General features: G+C 39.5%; 2 protein-coding genes across 5 annotated transcripts in view; one reads left to right on the top strand and one right to left on the bottom strand.

Moving 5' to 3' along the window:
* palld (palladin, cytoskeletal associated protein) overlaps positions 1 to 5,824 on the bottom strand; it is a 55,051-nt gene extending 49,227 nt beyond the window's left edge. For all 4 annotated transcript variants that reach the window (XM_062395386.1, XM_062395388.1, XM_062395389.1 and 1 more), the window contains exons 1-2: positions 5,680 to 5,824; positions 3,297 to 4,289 (exon numbers count right to left, since the gene is read on the bottom strand). In XM_062395386.1, coding sequence (XP_062251370.1) covers positions 3,297 to 4,288 — 992 coding nt within the window. In that variant the 5' untranslated portion in view covers position 4,289; positions 5,680 to 5,824. The remainder of the gene's footprint in view (positions 1 to 3,296; positions 4,290 to 5,679) is intronic.
* A 2,922-nt stretch (positions 5,825 to 8,746) lies between these two features.
* Positions 8,747 to 16,437, top strand: anapc4 (anaphase promoting complex subunit 4). Its single transcript, XM_062396253.1, has 28 exons — positions 8,747 to 8,998; positions 10,111 to 10,226; positions 10,307 to 10,412; positions 10,507 to 10,639; positions 10,734 to 10,808; positions 10,896 to 10,922; positions 11,016 to 11,060; positions 11,154 to 11,238; positions 11,570 to 11,677; positions 11,789 to 11,959; positions 12,035 to 12,099; positions 12,266 to 12,308; positions 12,468 to 12,544; positions 12,994 to 13,094; positions 13,176 to 13,227; positions 13,333 to 13,388; positions 13,543 to 13,589; positions 13,660 to 13,716; positions 13,823 to 13,879; positions 13,972 to 14,065; positions 14,166 to 14,263; positions 14,645 to 14,706; positions 14,804 to 14,839; positions 14,929 to 15,030; positions 15,110 to 15,187; positions 15,301 to 15,447; positions 15,745 to 15,868; positions 16,087 to 16,437. The coding sequence occupies exons 2-28, from the start codon at positions 10,119 to 10,121 to the stop codon at positions 16,324 to 16,326; spliced, it is 2,394 nt and encodes a 797-aa protein (XP_062252237.1). The 5' UTR covers positions 8,747 to 8,998; positions 10,111 to 10,118; the 3' UTR covers positions 16,327 to 16,437.
* The last annotated feature ends 767 nt before the right edge of the window (positions 16,438 to 17,204 follow it).

Raw genomic sequence — 17,204 nt, 5'->3', positions numbered from 1 at the left:
CTGACTTGTACCACATCCTCACACAAAGTTCAGAGGAAATCTGTCCAGTTTTTTATTCCTAATCCACCTAAGTCCCGAGGTAGCAAGTGAATTCACCTTTCAACTTTTACAGACACTTGTAAACTATACGTAGATAATTAAATTACAAGGAGAAGTTTATTGTTCTACACTTTCATTTTTCCACATCACTCCTCTCAGCTGTCTATTCATTTTTCTCTGATACAGGACATGTAGTGCCCGCGGCTCCACACCTTCCTCTTCCCCAAGAAGGTGTGGGGAGATGTTGAGCCTGGTGATAAAAAACGCCTTGTCATTGCATTGCCTGCATTCCTGTGCCTGGCTCCTGTTTGCCTGAAGACTATTTATACAGCTACAGAAGAGGCCCCTCACAGCCCACTGGGGAGATACACGTCCTGGGCCGCTGCCTTTATGTCCTCTGATTACACAAACACCTAAAAACGCAGCGCGTGCTCGAAACGCACTGAAACTGAAACTCTCTCGCTCCGCAGGAGGCTGTAGTATAATAAAAGGAGTCAGGAGGAGGACTAGTTAAACGCACATTATTTCAAATGCTGGGCAAGATCATAAGGTTTCAAAAGGTAATTCTGACATAAAGGGAAACATATGGACAATGTAAAAGGGTAACCTTTGGCAAATTAGTTTCACTATTTTAATGATTGAGTGCAGTGCTGGACAGTTTCAGCTAATTTTAGAGTTAAGCAGTAATTTAAAGCAGCTATTCTGAGTATAAAGGTTTAACCATTACCTCCACCAGGGAGGTTATGTTTTCACCCTTGTCTGTTTGTTTGTTTGTAAGTGAGCAAGATCACACAAAGTCAACTGGACAGATTTCCACGAAACTTAGTGTAAGGATTTGCAATGGGTCACGGAAGAAGCTAATAGATTTTGGTGCAGATCAAGATCAGGGAGAAGATCAGCTCTTCAACATTTCATCGTTCTCCAAGCTAATATTTCATCGGTCTTTATGAAATGTGTGAGATTTGGCGCCTGAATGAATTTAAAGGGACTGACTGAGTCGATGTATGTTTAAAAAGTGAAACGGAATTTCAGCCTGTAATGTTTCAAGAGGAGAAAAAGAAAACACACAGTGTGCAGGGAGGCCATCCTCATACCACTGAAGTCATCACAACCAAATACAGTAGATAAATACTTGTTCAGGTATGTCTCTATAGTAAACAGCAAACAACTCCACTGATCTGTGAGGCCAACATATCTAGAAACAAGAGAGGAGTGTATTTTTAGTTTGCTGATGAACCGGTGCAAATAACCAGGGACAGCGGGTGATGTCCCCTCCACAGGAATAACAGTTCATCCAGGTATAAATTTGACAACTGGCTCAGGTACCAATGGATAAATGTACGTACACAGAGTGGAACCCCCCCCCACAAGTCAAAAACCAGTTGCTCTGCTTGTCAACACATTGGTGTCTCTCACCCCCGGCTGCCGAGCACCTCTCCTTATCGCCAATGGCCAGGCCAGAGAGGCTGGATCCTGACACTGGGTCTGCTCAGCATCACAGACACTGTGATATAAAGGGCTATTCTTATAGTGTAGGTCAGTGTGTTCGTGGGTCAGGTTCATTGAACATCTTGGATTCAAACTAGACCTGGAGAATCACTTTTCTTCAACTTTTTTTCAGCTAAAATACGAGAGGACCTTTTTTTCCCTAGCCCCACTACAACTTTGTTATGAGAAAAGTTTTGGTGTAATAGACTTTTCAATTATAAATTTAATGCAATGGCAGTAAAAGGAATTTTGTTTGTTGTTTTACAGCAGTTGGAATTTCATTTTTAATTTAAAACATTCAGCAGCATTGTCTCTGCATAGTTTGTTCTCAACACAACTTTTAACCAAACATAAAGTCCCATTAAACATGAATATAATTGTGCTAAGTGGATCACCCAGGGTAGCAGCAGTGCATATATTAGAAAGATAAGATGATGCCAATTTTAAACTGAATTTATTTAATACTGTAAGGACCACAAGTAAAATTCCATTGTATTGGTGGCAACATAAATCTGAGACACATATCTCAAAACCATGACTAACCAGACTGACACTCTAATGCTGCAATGGCCTTACCTCCAACAAGTGTGGTCGAAGCCCTACATTTTAAAGTTATTCCGATGCAGCCACTTGTTTTTAAATGTTTGATGCAATGTCATCTGTTTGTTAACAATGTTTGTAGAAATCTTTTTAGTTCTGTTGGGTAATTATATGTTTATTGTTATGTGATTGTTATTATTATTTTCATTACAACAACATGTCTGAAAGAGCTCAAATGTGATGGTTACAAAATGATTCCTGGTCTGTCTCTAAATTATATACACAATTATAAATGTCTGCCCCCTAAACATGTCTGAACAAACTGAAGTAGTGTCCATGCTTTTCAGTATCAGAGAGATGGAGCCCAGACTGCTGAACACATCATGAACAAATTAACAGCAAAGAGAGAGAGCTGCTTTACACAGAGTCCCACCTCCACCTGGCCAGCAGAGTCAACAACTCAACAACAACTGTCAAAACTATGAAAAACTACAGGATTCCTACACGACACGTTTTTGTTGTGTGTGAACTGCCGCTGTCACATCGACACAAGCAGCATTGAGTTTGAGAAAATTCATCCAGATCAGATCCTGGTGAAAGCAAATGATGTTCCCCAACAAACTGAAAACAAGACATGAGAAAATGAGTAAGGAAACAATTCCTTTGTAAACGTGATGTGGTGAAAATCTCTAACATGAAAGCTAATTATCAATTAATGAATCATCTACGAAATGTGCAAACACTTAAAGAGATAAAAAAATTTAAAAAAATGAATTCATCAATAATACAAACTAGATAAAATTAAAATTAAACAAATTTAGATTTGAAATCAAACAGTTATTAAGTATAGACTACCACAGTGATCGTTACATTCTCATTTTTATCTAATTTCCCCCAGGGTTTATTTTCTATATTTTCACTGTCAATCATTTCACCTCAAACAACACTGGAATACTGGCTTAATATATGACTTAAACGAGAAAGCATTCTTCACTGTAATGGTCACTGGAACAGCAACAAAATGCATTTTGATAAAAGCTGTATATTTTTGTAACACAAACAAATAAAGGTGTATTATTCATTTCACAATGTTTCAATTATTATCTACTCGAGTCTCTCTATGTAGCGATTTAGCTATGTTGTTTTTCCCAGGAACTGTTTTGAGATGTCAAAGATGTCAAATCTCACATTGTTCACATCAGAGTCATAAAAAGGCAGGTTAACTTTACCTGATGAGTGGGAGCGGGTTTCCTGTCACTCGACATTCCAGACGGATGGGGCTTCCTTCTGCCACCTCCTGACTCTTCAGCTTCTGGAGGAATTGAGGAGGGGACAGGGGCCCGGTTGTTGTTGGAGCTCCAGAGTGCTGGTGCCCTGCTGCAGCTGTGACTCCCACCGAGCCCCCAGGCTGAGGGCCCGTGTCTGTCTGGTTGCACTGTGTCTGCTCCTGCTGGATAGGAGGCAGAGGGGGAGCAGGGACGGAGCCCTGCGGGACTGGCTGCTGGCTCCTGGGAGACAGATAGCCACTGTCAGGAGAGGAGGAGTCGTCCTCCATCTGCTGCTCCAGGTGAGGAGAACCTTTAAAAATGGACGACAGCTCCTCAATGAACGTGGCGGCTCGGCTACAGAACTCTGTGGCTGAAGACATCCGGTCGTTCAGCTCCAGGTCTGCATGAACAAGCCTGGGTTTATCCTGCTTATAAAGTGTTTGGAGGGGTTTGTGGCGGACAACCTTCTGAGCAGAGGACGGAGCCTCACTGGACACCTGTACAGGTTTGCTCGGGACAGTGTTCTGGCCAGAGGAGACTCTACCTGCTCCGTTGTCATCTGGGACGGGGGCTTTGGTCAGGTGTTGTACGTTTGAGCTTGTGGTGAGGTTTTCAGTGGTCTGGATGTTCACAGCAGGGGGGAGCATTGGTTGGAGAGCCTGCTCCTTGGGTGTGGGATTAGAGGCGCATGGATCTTCACATGCATATGGATCACCAAAGGCCTCCCGGGCCAGGTCCAGACTATGATTAATCTCTTCTGCACTTAAGAAGGCAGTGAGATCTGCAAAGTCCCCGTCTCCAGAATCCTGCTCTGCCACAGTGTCCAGGTAGAGCTCCCCATCGGAGGATGCCTCAGAAAACACACCTCCATCACCCTCCAATGCCCCGCCTGCTGCTGAGTCCTTTAGCAGCGGAGAGAAGGGGAGTGGATGTTTCCAACTCCCGTCCTGCATCCTGAAATACAAAACAACTTCCATTAGCCACCAAAATAACACATGTTTACAATGTGGACGATCACTCTCCCTCGAGCAGCCAGAGCTGGCGGGATGAGTCAGACACAGTTGGTCGGAATTAGCAAAGGCCTTTACTGAGGTCATAGTCAACATGACTGGCATTACTCGCTCTGTGTGAGAACATTTTAACCCATCACACTGCTAAAAATGTCCTTTATTAGATTAATTACAGGATTAATGGATAAAGCCTCTTATTGCTTTTTAAATAATTAGCCAATAGTTTTGCAAAATGGTCCAAAGTCACAGATTTAATTTCTGTGAACTGAGTGATTATTTTTTCAATTAATAAGTGGTAAATAATGGATGCATGGATGACTGATTCTTTTTTAGCATGAACAGAAGTACTGCTTTGTACCAAAGGAGAGAAACAGTCAGTGAACTGATGTTGCAAGACCTATTAACATAATAAATACTAGAATCTCAAACAGCTGAACGCATACCTCTGTCAACAGTCCCATTACTCTCAACATGGATGGAAACATAACGGTAATGGATCAAATATATATCTAACTACATATGTTTTGATTCATTCTTAGAAAGAATACATTCATGTACAAATATAGCTGTGCTTTTTTGTAAACAGGGGAGGAGGGGCTTCACATTCATAACACTTGATGCTATTAACATGTAAGTGTTTCACATTTAAAAATCAGCTGTAATATAGGTCACAAGTGTTTGTGATCTCTGAAGTCTTGACACGACAAACTATTGGTGCCGCTACACATTCGGCGCCTCATGGTGTCCTGAAGACCAGCTGTTGTTATTTTTAATCTCCTGGGCTATGTTTCACAGCAGCACTGCAACCCCACCCACCCTCAGCCCAGGACACAGACCCTCTAAACTCAGTCCCTACGTTCGAACACACTCACAGGTAAGACTGGAGGTGCAAAAGCGTTCACAGACAGTACCCGGGCTCAAGCATTAAACCCAGACATTGTCCCTCAGACATCCCATTGTCTAAAGAGAACATGCACGACGGCACCGGGCTGATTAAATATGAATGTGGAAAATTTGAGACTGATTGACAAAATGTTAATGACTGTCAGCGCTGTTACAGTTTCCACTACTTCATGTCATGTCCTTGATTTACTAAACCTTCAAATATTTAATAGAAACAGACATTTAATTGTGAATTAATCAGACGTGTACTTAAAAACACGACAGCTTCAAAGCTTCACACAATGTTTGGGCTGATGTAGCCAATATGAAGACTATGATTAAAAATGTCTGTCAGGTTACATGAGATCCTAATTCATATTTTAGCTAATGAATTTGGCTCCAAACTATAGAAAGCAGCTGAGAGTATCAACAAGAAGAAATTGAAAACTCACCTTAAAATGGGCTTTTTGTCCAAACTCTCTCTGGGTTTTGTGGTTCCAGGTTTATCGTGTTTATTTTGTAAGAATGAGCCAAAAAAGAAGCTTCTCTTCCTAGAAGAGCAGCCTTATTGGTCAGACGGTCGGCAGGACCTCTCAGGTTCAGGGTCCAATTGCGAACTGTCTCTGCAGTGGCCTGCTGTCCCATCTGTCCCGGTCCCTATCTGCTCACTGTGTGGGGCTATATTTGGCCCCTGGCTCAGGTTTCACAGCCAGAATACTGGCAGGAGGAGAGAGAGTGGTGTGGTAGTCCAGGGGAACAGAAGGTACTAGTGACATTTTTCACATAAGCAGGATTTAATGAAACACAATAAACAAGGTGTAATATTTGATAACATACACCATTATTATGCACCGATTAACCAGCATCATTGTTGATGTAACAAAACACAACCCTCAGCTGAATAAGTCAGTTATTGGCTGGTTATGGTTCGCCCAGTAAAGACGTCTAATATGACACAGTGATGTGACGGAAGCTTATCAGTGTCACTAGCTGAGTTGACCCATGACCCCGGACCACCCACATACCTGTTCTACCTGTCGCTGAGTTATCTTAAAATGAGCCTGAGAGGATTAAATTATAACTAGAGCTGAGATGGAGGTTCAGCTGTGGGTTTGGTCAAGGTCAATGCCGCCTGTCTACACGGAGCATGTAGAGGTTTGAATAAGTGCTTTTTCTCTGCCCAGACAACAAATATTATTTAGAATCAAATAAAGATGGTTTAGTTTTAGGCCAAAATAGTGAAAGCCAAAGGGGACATATACAACCTTCATTTTAATGATTTAGATTGAAATGCCTCTTTTTACAGCCTCAAAACCCATAAGTAGCTTTTTCCTCTCTCACACTCCTTCACACCTACTAATATCAAACATGGTGCCGGCCAGCCAATAAGTGGAGATGGTTGGACACTGACGACTTTGGTTTCTCCTTTCCATCCAATTATTTGGATTTTGTTTTAGAATATCTGTCTGTCATTTCAGTTAGAACTGCTTCTGAGTGTGGCTTCATTATTGTTGAGACTATTTATTACATTTTGAAAGAGAAATGTGTGTGTCACACTGTATATCTGCTATGTATTGTCAGATCTGAAAAAAAAATTGTTGATTTAAAAAATAAACCCACTTAGAACACTTTGTTGAAATGTAATGTAATTTATGTTATACCTGCCAGTGTGCATCTGTAAGTGATCACTATTAAGTACGTGATCTATTAAGTCCTTAAAATGTTCCTTAACTCTTGTGCCTCACCAGTGTCTTAATCAGTGTAAAAACAGCAGCGATAGATGGCCCACTCGGCTTTCCAGAGTCAGACAGGCACAACCAGTCGAAGACCACACAGCCACACATGGTCTATTTCCAGGCAACCACATTTTGTGATCTCAGAGTTATTCTGGTTCTTCATCATCAAACTACTGATTACAGCTGAGTGCCAGAGATAAGTTTGGAAGGAATTTCCAATGTAATACCTGTCTACTGTACATTCACACACACAGACAGACACACACACACACGCACGCACGCACGCACACACACACACACACACACACACATACACACACACACTTACACACAAACACACATTAAAATCATAATCACCTGTCTTCTTACCCCAATTAGCATGATCTATAGTGTAAATGATTCTTAACTTTATTGTTCAGTGGCGACACTGTTTGTGGTTCATGTAAAAAGAGTGCTGGAACATTTTCAGCACGTTTATATCACATGTGCGCAACACAGCTCTATTCCTTATAGTGTTTAAATATATCGCAGTATGTCTCAGAGTTTCCAATCATGATAAACCCATATTAACATGATGGGGAGAAGACACATATCCTGACACACAGTGGAAAATTAAGAAAACATCATAGAGATTATTATTTATGAGTGAATGACCAAGGCCATGAAGCTGAATATTATGTTTTATATTGACAGTTGTTTAGCAAACACCAGTAACCCTGCACAGACCTATTTCATGAAATATTGAATCTGCAGCTTTTATGTTCTTTAACATCAGACTACTTTACTTTAAATGTTATTATCACTGGCTTAACCAGTATTTGGTTTGTTAGCTCATGATCATACCAACAGAGTCATTAAGGTCAAGGATTGTTTGTCGTCCAAGGAGAACATTCTCTTGGATTTAGATTGTATAAGACCAGATAAACACAAAATAAATAAATAAAGCTAAATTTATGCTAATGATATTTTGGCTTGTTTTTTTCTACAATGAAAGGAAGTGGAGATTTTTTGTCGATATTTATATACAGTCAACAACTACATACAATTAATGAATAAAATAAATATATGTATTTATATGATAAATTAATAAAACATTAAGTAAAAGATAATAGTATTGTAGATTGAATGTGCTTACCGAGAGTATTTCAAATGGTTTTGTATTAAAGCTAACTTGAAGAATTTAAAGCTTTGCATTCCACAAACTTGTTTAAAGGTCTTCTGCTCAATTTTACCAACTACCAGTAGATGTTAGCAGGTGTTAGCGGCCACCAGTGGATGTAGGGACATACCATCAGTTGTGCCCTTAGCATTATCAAGTTCTTTGGCCTTGTAATAAATGATACAGGCTGAATATGACGTTACGCTGACTGGCTACTGGCTTGTATGGCAGTACTATGAAAACCACGTGGCACTGTGACCACTACAGGGTGACAAGATGACAACACTCGAGATAAACCATGAATTTAGCAAGGCTATAGATGTATGATTAGAAATAAAAATAGTAACTAACGTTTCTGATGTGGATGTTCAGAATACAACTTTTATAATGAGTAGGTTTTGACCCAGTGTGACAGTGCTGCATTTTCACTTACTGCTTCGCCAGCTGCGATTAACATGTTGACTTTCAGAAGCTTCCAACCATCATAAAGTTAATAAACGGTTTAGAGAAGCGCCTCAGAAAACCTCGTTCATCTCTCTCATATGACTAACGTATTAAGGAACTGCGCTTCCTCCTGTGAACAGATTGTCCTCTCACGACTCCCGTTGCTCAGCAGTGATTGGTCGGTGGTAAAAACATGGCGCCGTCCGCGTAATTGTGAAAGCATCCTGAAGAAAACTTAAATACTTTGCTGGACTTACCCGCATGCGTTTGTCACCGGTATATGTCCTTAGCGTGTTGTGGTTATTATCTTTCCGTCAATGGCGCCCAGCTCCGTCAATGTAGCCGTTAGCCTCTCTCTGCATTAGCTTCCTCTGTTTGCTAACTGAGCAGCTAACACTGGTACTGAGGCTCCTCATCTGACATCTCTACCCAGTAAGTGAGAAAGGGTCCGGGCTAATCAGCAAGGACCGTCAGCGAGCTCGGCTTTACAGCGCTGTGTTGTTTAGTTCGTTATACAGCTTGTATCACATTATAATTAAAACAATTTTACTGGCTACTTGCATGTCTTCGTATTCCTGCAAGACAATGTGTGCAGCTTTTATACTGGGACCTGATGGAGACAGCAGACTGTTAGCTAAGACTTAAGATGACATGAGGCTGCTTACCCTCTGGGATTTACTATAATATCATGATATCCGTCTGAAAGGGTGCATGACTACCTGTTATCTCCAGGATCATAGTATAATGTTTCGGTAATAGGGTTTGTCTCAAATCACTAACCACAAGTCAATAGTGAGAGGAAAGCAATAGTGTCCTCCATCATCAGTTTTAACAAATTATGTTTTCATATGTGTTGCACTAAACTTGGTTGAGGGATGAGGTATTGTATTGTCGAGAGAGGAAAATAATAAATTTGATCTTTATCTGGTGAAATAGTAGAGTCAAGGACCTAACAAAATCACATTCTTAAACATTGCATGATTAAACATTTTCAAAAATGTCTTCATTTTACCTGTAGTTTAAGTCTCGAGCATGATGTTAACATTTAGACACATTTGTGGTCCAGACATGGTCCAGAGTTTATACAATTTAGAGTGAAATTATAATTTTTCCCTGTCATTTTTGCATTACACGACCTAGCCTCATTTTTTTGGTGCTAGGAGAGGTGTTGATTCATATTTCTCAAAAAAAACAGATCAATGATTCTGTCTGAAAAAGTCGGTCTAAAAGCCCAAAGTATTCAAAGCTGATGTTGTCCAGACAATAAATTGGTTGTCAAATATCTTGATTAATTCATTAGTAGTTTCAGTCACAAGACAAACAAAAGTATTCAAAATGTCTGATGTACTACTCCAGTGTAAACTCACAAGCAAGCATGTATCAATAGATACTCAGCAGCCTTGTCGTCCTCAGGCACCAATCGCAGCCATACATTGTGACAGAAGATAATTTCTTAAAGTTAACTTTATATTAACATGTAGTAATAGAAACTGATAGCTTCTGTCTGTTATTCATGTATTTATTGACACTTTTCAAATTTCCAGCTTACAACATGCCTGCCTTCCGCCAAGTTGGAGAGAAGCAGCTTCCTAACCCTGTTCTGTGTATGGCCTGGTCTCCCAGACGGGACCTGATTGCTCTGGCCAACACAACAGGAGAGGTAAAAAAACAACTTTCATTAAAATGTATTCTCATGTTGAGTTTTATGGTTCTAATTTTATGGCTCCAATTTGTCCATAGTTGCTGCTGCATCGTTTAGCCAGTTTCCAGCGGGTTTGGAGTTTACCACCCAGTGAGCATACTGGCAAGGAGATCACTGCTCTCGCCTGGAGACCTGATGGCAAAAGTAAGGAATGACTACTTACATTGCTTCTTTTTGGATTGCTGATTGCTGTGATCTTGACATTGTTATACTTTGATCCTCTCGTATGTCTCCTCAGTATTGGCCTTCAGCCTCGGTGACACCAAGCAGGTGGTCCTGTGTGGTGTGGAGAAAGCAGAGATTCTACATGTGTTTCCGATGCAGAACCCTGTGACCTGCATGCACTGGATGGAGGTGACGGAGGAGAGCAGGTGTGTGTAAGGCACCGGGATTAAACTAGAGGAACAAAGGACTTTACATTTTCAAAAATAATGTTAATTATTCGTCCTTTATTATGTGTTTCAGTGCTCTCAGCTCCTTTTACAATTCAGAAGATGAATCCAAACTTTTTCTTCCCAAATTACCAGCACTCCCCAAGAGGTAACAGTAGCATTATTTACATGTCAGATTTTAATAAAGCAAATCGTGGGTTGACTAAATATAATGTTTCAACGTTTGTTTTGCCAGCTATAGCACAACATCAAAGATCTTCAGGTGAGACAGAATTTTGATAATATATCAATCCTATATTAGTTATGTAATGTATGTTTTCATTGTTTCTGAGTTGTTTGTTGATCTTTGTTACAGTGAAGAAAAGTCAGATGAAATAATGAATCTTCTGGGAGAAGTCAGGTACATTAAACTTAATATTTAATAAGCACACAAAATTTGTTTACCTTTTTGCGTCTTATAATTATTCCACTTCTCCATTTTGTTTCTGTGCAGACTGAATGTACTTGTTCTCGGGGGACAAGATGGCTTCGTGGAGCTTTATGCCTATGGGATGTATAAGATTGCCACTTTAACTGGAGTAAGGCTCACTCATTCTAAAGAGTTGTCTTTCACATCCTCTGAAAGACTTGGATAAATAAGACTGATGAATTATTATTATATTATATAATGTAAAAATATTTCTCATCATAAAAATTTAGCATTAAATATCACTGTATTGTAGAATCCGTCCTAGTCTGAAAAACATAAACATATGTTTCACCAAATTAAACTGGATAAAAGGTTTTAGATTATAATTATGAAGCTGAAAACCATGATGAATTGTACCTGTAAAAAAAAAGAAGTCTATATTAGATTTGAATGATATTAAAATTGTGTATTAAATCTTAAATTTGACTTATGCTTTAAAGGTATCCGGAATGTGTCGCAGCCTCAGTCTGTCCAGTGATCTCAAGTCTCTCTCTGTCATCACAGAGGTCAGATCTGATGAGAACAACCCAACAATCTGCTACATTCAGGTTATATGCATCAAGTGTCTTCATTTTCCTCTTCCTGTAAACTGTATTTTTTTTTCCTCATACCTTAATCTACGCTCTTGCCTGCCCTTTTATTCTTTATTTGTCTTCCAGCTGGACACAGGGTTGTTGTCCGACTGTCTGCCTGAAGTCACCAGGATGGCGCGCAAGTTCACCCACATCTCCACGCTCCTTCAGTACCTGCATCTCTCACTCACATGTATGTGTGAAGCCTGGGAGGACATCCTTATGCAGATGGACCTTCGACTCACTAAGTTTGTTCAGGTCAGTAGTCGTAGGTGGTTGATCAAATTGGTTCACTTAAGAGAGATGCAACAATTTGTTTTCTATTTTTTAAAGGAGAAAAACACAAGCACTCAGGTTCAAGATGAGTTTCTGGAGCTTTTGCTGTGGGGACAATCAAGGTGAGAAAAGATCCATTTCTACTGTTAGTATTTGTGTATTATGATTTCATGAATTATCTTTTAATTATCTGGTGGCACCATATCTTGGAATAATTCAACTCTAAAGCTAAAAAAGTTTTAGCTCTATGAAAAACTCATGCAACATATGTGCTCTGTGTCCTTGTAGTCCAGAACTACAGGCTCTCCTCATGAACCAGCTGACGGTCAAGGTGAGAGAAAGACATTTTGTACAATTCAAGCATCTGGTGAAATATTCGGCTTCTTCAAATTTTTTTGAGAGAGAATTTCTGATGTTGTGTCACAGATGCATTTGGTGTTAAGGTGGAAAATCCCACCTCATTTGTTTATTTTGTCCATTTCCCTCTTAGGGCCTAAAGAAGCTTGGCCATTCCATCGAGTCCTCTTACTCCAGCATCCAGAAGCTGGTCATCAGCCACCTACAGAGGTATTCACATTTTTTCTCTCTCCTCAGTAGAAGTTCTGGATTTTTACTGATTCAAAGGTTGTTAAAAAATTATTTGATCTCAATATATCAGCCAACATAAATATTATTAAAAGAAATTGTTAATTACTGAGATTTATTTATCAAACCCTTATGAAAAATGAGATTGAGGCTTTATAGTTTTCAGTTTAACCATAAACTAAATTATAAATCAATATGAAATTATAAAAATTTATAGAAGTTAATTCAAATAAAAGAAACTAGAAAATAACCTTTTGGACGTACGTAAATGCACATATTTTCTGAATCATTTTTTGTGTAAAATAAAAGTTGTTATATTGCCAAAAATAAACGCAGATACCCACATGGCTGTGAAAGGCTCTTGTGTCCTCAATGCTGCTGCAGCCTGAGTGTCTCTCATGTAAACTCTTCCTCCCTTTCACTCACTGCAGTGGCTCTGAGGCTCTGTTGTATCACCTCAGTGAGGTGAAGGGCATGTCCCTATGGAAGCAGAAGTTTGAGCCCCTCGGTCTGGATTCAGCAGCTATAGAAGGTACCATTTCTTTAACCTGCACAATGAGGAGAAATTCAGCTTTTTACCACCCAGAGCCACATACGTGTTTTGTGTTCTCAGGTGCGATCACGGCAGTGGGATCCTTCTCTCTGAAAGCCAACGAACTTCTACAGTGAGTTAGAAGATTTCAGAAACCCTTTTATTCTTGTTCTTTTGATAATTTTTTATGTAATTTCAATGCTTACTGTATAATGACTGCTTTTATTATGTAATTCAGGGTGATTGACAAGAGTATGAAAAACTTCAAAGCCTTTTTTCGGTGGTTGTACGTAGGTAAGAAGTTTGTTTGTAGAGTTCTACTTGTGGATTTTGATACAGAGACAAATATCATCATGAGCATTCAATGTAATAGTTTGTAATAACCCATGTATTCCCTCTGAATCATTGTGTCTATGCTCAAACTGCTTTTGTTTAATTTTTTACACAGCTATGCTGAGAATGTGCGAGGAGCATGTACCACCAGAGCTTAACAAGGTGAGGACGTTTCCAAGAGATTTTTTTAACGTGTCGATTTACATTTTTAACAAGTTGATTTATCCATTAGATGACTCAGAAGGACATCGCCTTCGTTGCTGACTTCCTGTCTGAGCATTTCAGTGAGGTGAGACCAGCATAAAAGCCCTATACAGACAATCAAATACATTTGTATTATATGTATAGCATTGTTTGTTGTTAGCATTGAGTTCAATTTCTCCCTGGTGTAACAGAATGAAGAACTGTTTGATCGCAAAGGAAAGTACTTCAATGTGGAACGAGTTGGTCAGGTAAGTGGTTTTTGTTTTGTGCTGTTTGGAGTATTTTTGAATGGAGCAGCCATTTTTAAATTCCTGTATCTCTTTCATATGCACATGTACAGTACCTGAAAGATGAGGATGAGGACCTCGTGTCTCCGCCCAACAACAAAGGAAACCAGTGGTTGAAGTTTTTGCAGGAGAGTACGCACCTGAAAGGTAATAGAAATAGTGAATAAACAATGTGTAATTTAGGATGTATATGGCAAAATGCAACCCTCATGACTAACAGATAATATGTTTGACTTGTTTTGTTTAGAGAGCCCGTTGCTGTTCCCTTCATATCCACAAAAGTCGTTGCACTTTGTCAAGAGGATGATGGAGAATGTAATTGAGCAGTGTTTACAGAAACCTGCTGTGAGTTTTCCTCGATTCACATCTTTTTTTTCTAACCATCGGAATTAAGTATGTAGTTACAAAGGTCAAGAACATGATACATTCATTGCCCAGTTAACTCTCCTCTTCATTATACTAGAAGTATGAGCATTCAGGAGATCAGCTATGTTCAATCCCTGAGGGAATTAAAGGATCTAAAATGAGGCTTTGAGACAGACTTTGCAGCATTTTTTATTTCCTTTTGCCACAACACACCTTTTTGGTCAGGACCAGTAATTCTCTCTCATTGAATAAAACAGGGCTGAACTTTCTTTTTGTGTTTCTGACGATTTACATGTATTCTTTAGAGGTGCTTGGTAAAAATTATTCTTTCAGTTTACATTTTGCTTTGTTCGTATCTAGGAAGTAATTGGGAAATCGGTAAAACAGGCTCTGCTTTTGCCGCTGTACACTGTCCCAGAGAGGTACGATCCGATGTCTCTGTTCAAAATCTATTATTTTCAAATATGACTCAGTTATTGTCAAGTTGCATTCACTTGTTCATGTCCTTTGTCTTTGCAGCTCAAACACCCCACGACTTTTTGAACTCCCCTCTTTGTACGTAAAACACAAACATCCTAGAGATTCACAGTAATCTGAAACTGTAATATAACTCTTTGTATTAATGATTATCTGTTTTTTTACAGATGGAACGACAAGAAGGCCAAAATGCATTATGTTGTCTTCAGCATGCCAGACATGTCACCCTGCAAGATCTACCTGTTACGGAAAGGAACAGACCCAAACAGGTACATTACGGACAAACATGTGTTTTTCTTTGTGTGTGTAATTGATCTGTTTTTAACGATACTTGTCTTCCTTGCACAGACATATTCCCAATAGTGTCATGTCGATTGACCTCAGCCACCATCTTGACAGTGCGGATGATAATAACGCTGTCGTCCAGTGAGTTCCTCTCATGACGTTCTTACCATTCAATTTGTGAAACAGACCCTAACGCCACCAAAGTCCTCGACTGGTGAAAATGTTTCTTTTTAAAGGTCTCATTTTCTTTACAGGTTCCTAGATGCTCGTTTCTATGACGATGAAATGCTAACTGTAGTCTTGCAAGGAGCAGGAGACAACAGTCAACGTTTCCTGGCTCAGCTGCCTCTTGCTTCCACACTGAGCTGTGAGACGGAGTTCAGCTGGGAGCCGAACCTGAGGTGTGTGTGTCTGTGTGTTTGTTTGTATTTGTTTGTGTGCGTATGTTAAAAGTGGTATCTCCCTAACTCTGACCACTCTGAAAATATAATAATAAGTACATGTGTTGTTTCTCAGTGTAATAGAATACTCATTCATAAAAATCATTAATAAACACACAAAATATTGAAAAACGACCAGTCTTGCAACCTAGAAGAGTTAATAGAATGTTGCCCACTTGCTTAATATATAATCTAGCAGATGAACAGCAGAGACAAGGCCTACATTTTAAACATTGCTTATGTCACCTTTGTTGTCAGGTTGGATCAGCAGAGCAGTAACATCCCGTGTCAAGGCTTAGTGTTGGGGAATCAGTGGCGTGAACTGGAGAGCATGAAGGCTCAATTTGTAGCTGTCAATGGAATCCGCAAAGTGGCCTGTGTGGTAAGTCACATTTATATCTAGTACTTTCCAGTGTATTTTTAGTGCCTGCCCTGGGATTTATAATGTGGGATGTTACGTGTGAATGATTTGTACTTGGTTAGGGTTCAGATGATCCATTTCCAATGCTCTCAAACATCTGTGACAGCAGAATCATGATGGTGAATGAATGTAGTGGACTGCTTTCATTTTTATAACATTTATTTCTTCTTTCCTGGCAGCTGAGTGCCAATCTGAGGCATATTCGTGTTTTTGAGATGGATGTAGAAGATGAGGATGAGGAGGGAGCGGACTCCCAGAACGCCAGTGCCGACCAGGATGGACTGGAAACTGCCATGAACAGCGAGGTGCAGGGAGAAGAGAGAGTGGAGGCTGAAGGTGAAGCCAAACAGGGTGGAGGAGATGGGCTTCAAAAACCTGAGGAATGTCTGGAGGCTGAAGAAGCCCTGGAACTCTCTTAAGACTGAGACACCGGAAGGAGCAATATAACAAAGGACTTGGCTCCATCTTTTGTATTTGTTTGTTTTTTTGAAAAATATGTTTGTAATAGAAAATAAACAGGATTGTGTTTATATTTGTTTAATTGTTTTCAATGGCTCAATGATGGCGACAGGCAGTGGCAGAAGGCGTTTTGTTGTCAGATTGTCAGTCCATCCCATTCTTGTGAACAAGATATCTCAAGAACACCTTGAGAGTATTTCTTCAAGAATGAACTGTTGGACTCAGACAGTGAATAGAATTTGGTGGTCAAAGGTCAAGGAGATCTCATGAATCTGCTTTGCTGAATCATACACAGTCATCACAATTCTAGTTTTTCTGATTCATTTATTTTTTCTTAAAGTAAATTTTAAATGTATTGTGCATTTTTAAACTGCACCAACACTTTTGCTATTATGGAACTCATAACATTTTAAATAATTATAAATGGATAATAAATAGAATGGATACATTGATGGATATTTAAATATATTTTGTTTGCTGCGTTTTGTAGCAACAAACAACATGGACAATCACACCTTGGAGATGCTGATTCACTATCTTGGAAACACTATTTAGAACCTTTATGATCTTTGGATTCTGCATGAAGGAGCAGATTGTTGTATGAATGGATAAGGCACATGTTGGTGGTGGACATGGATTCTACTATCTAAAATAATAATACTTTGGAGAACAAGAGGAAGTATAACATTTAAAGTGACAATTGAAATGGCCCAAAAAATACAAAAATACTTCATAGCTACAGGGAACTAACAATTTCAGAAATCGCAAGTCTACTTTAGTATCTTATCTAGTCTAGAAATCCTTCTGGCAAACTCTTTATCCCATTCTAAATCTTTAA

Source organism: Platichthys flesus, chromosome 9 (genome assembly GCF_949316205.1).
Source record: "Platichthys flesus chromosome 9, fPlaFle2.1, whole genome shotgun sequence".
NCBI lineage: Eukaryota > Metazoa > Chordata > Actinopteri > Pleuronectiformes > Pleuronectidae > Platichthys > Platichthys flesus.
The sequence above is the reverse complement of the archived record's forward strand: the minus strand, read 5'-3'. Positions and strand labels throughout refer to the sequence as shown.

What these genes read in the sequence shown, in the direction of transcription:
- anapc4 (XM_062396253.1), top strand. Translation starts at nt 10,119, where the DNA reads ATGCCTGCCTTCCGCCAAGTTGGAGAGAAGCAGCTTCCTAACCCTGTT. An exon ending in CTGTACACTGTCCCAGAGAG is followed by an intron (nt 14,707 to 14,803) that starts GTACGATCCGAT and finishes TTGTCTTTGCAG; the next exon opens with CTCAAACACCCCACGACTTT. An exon ending in AAAGGAACAGACCCAAACAG is followed by an intron (nt 15,031 to 15,109) that starts GTACATTACGGA and finishes TTCCTTGCACAG; the next exon opens with ACATATTCCCAATAGTGTCA.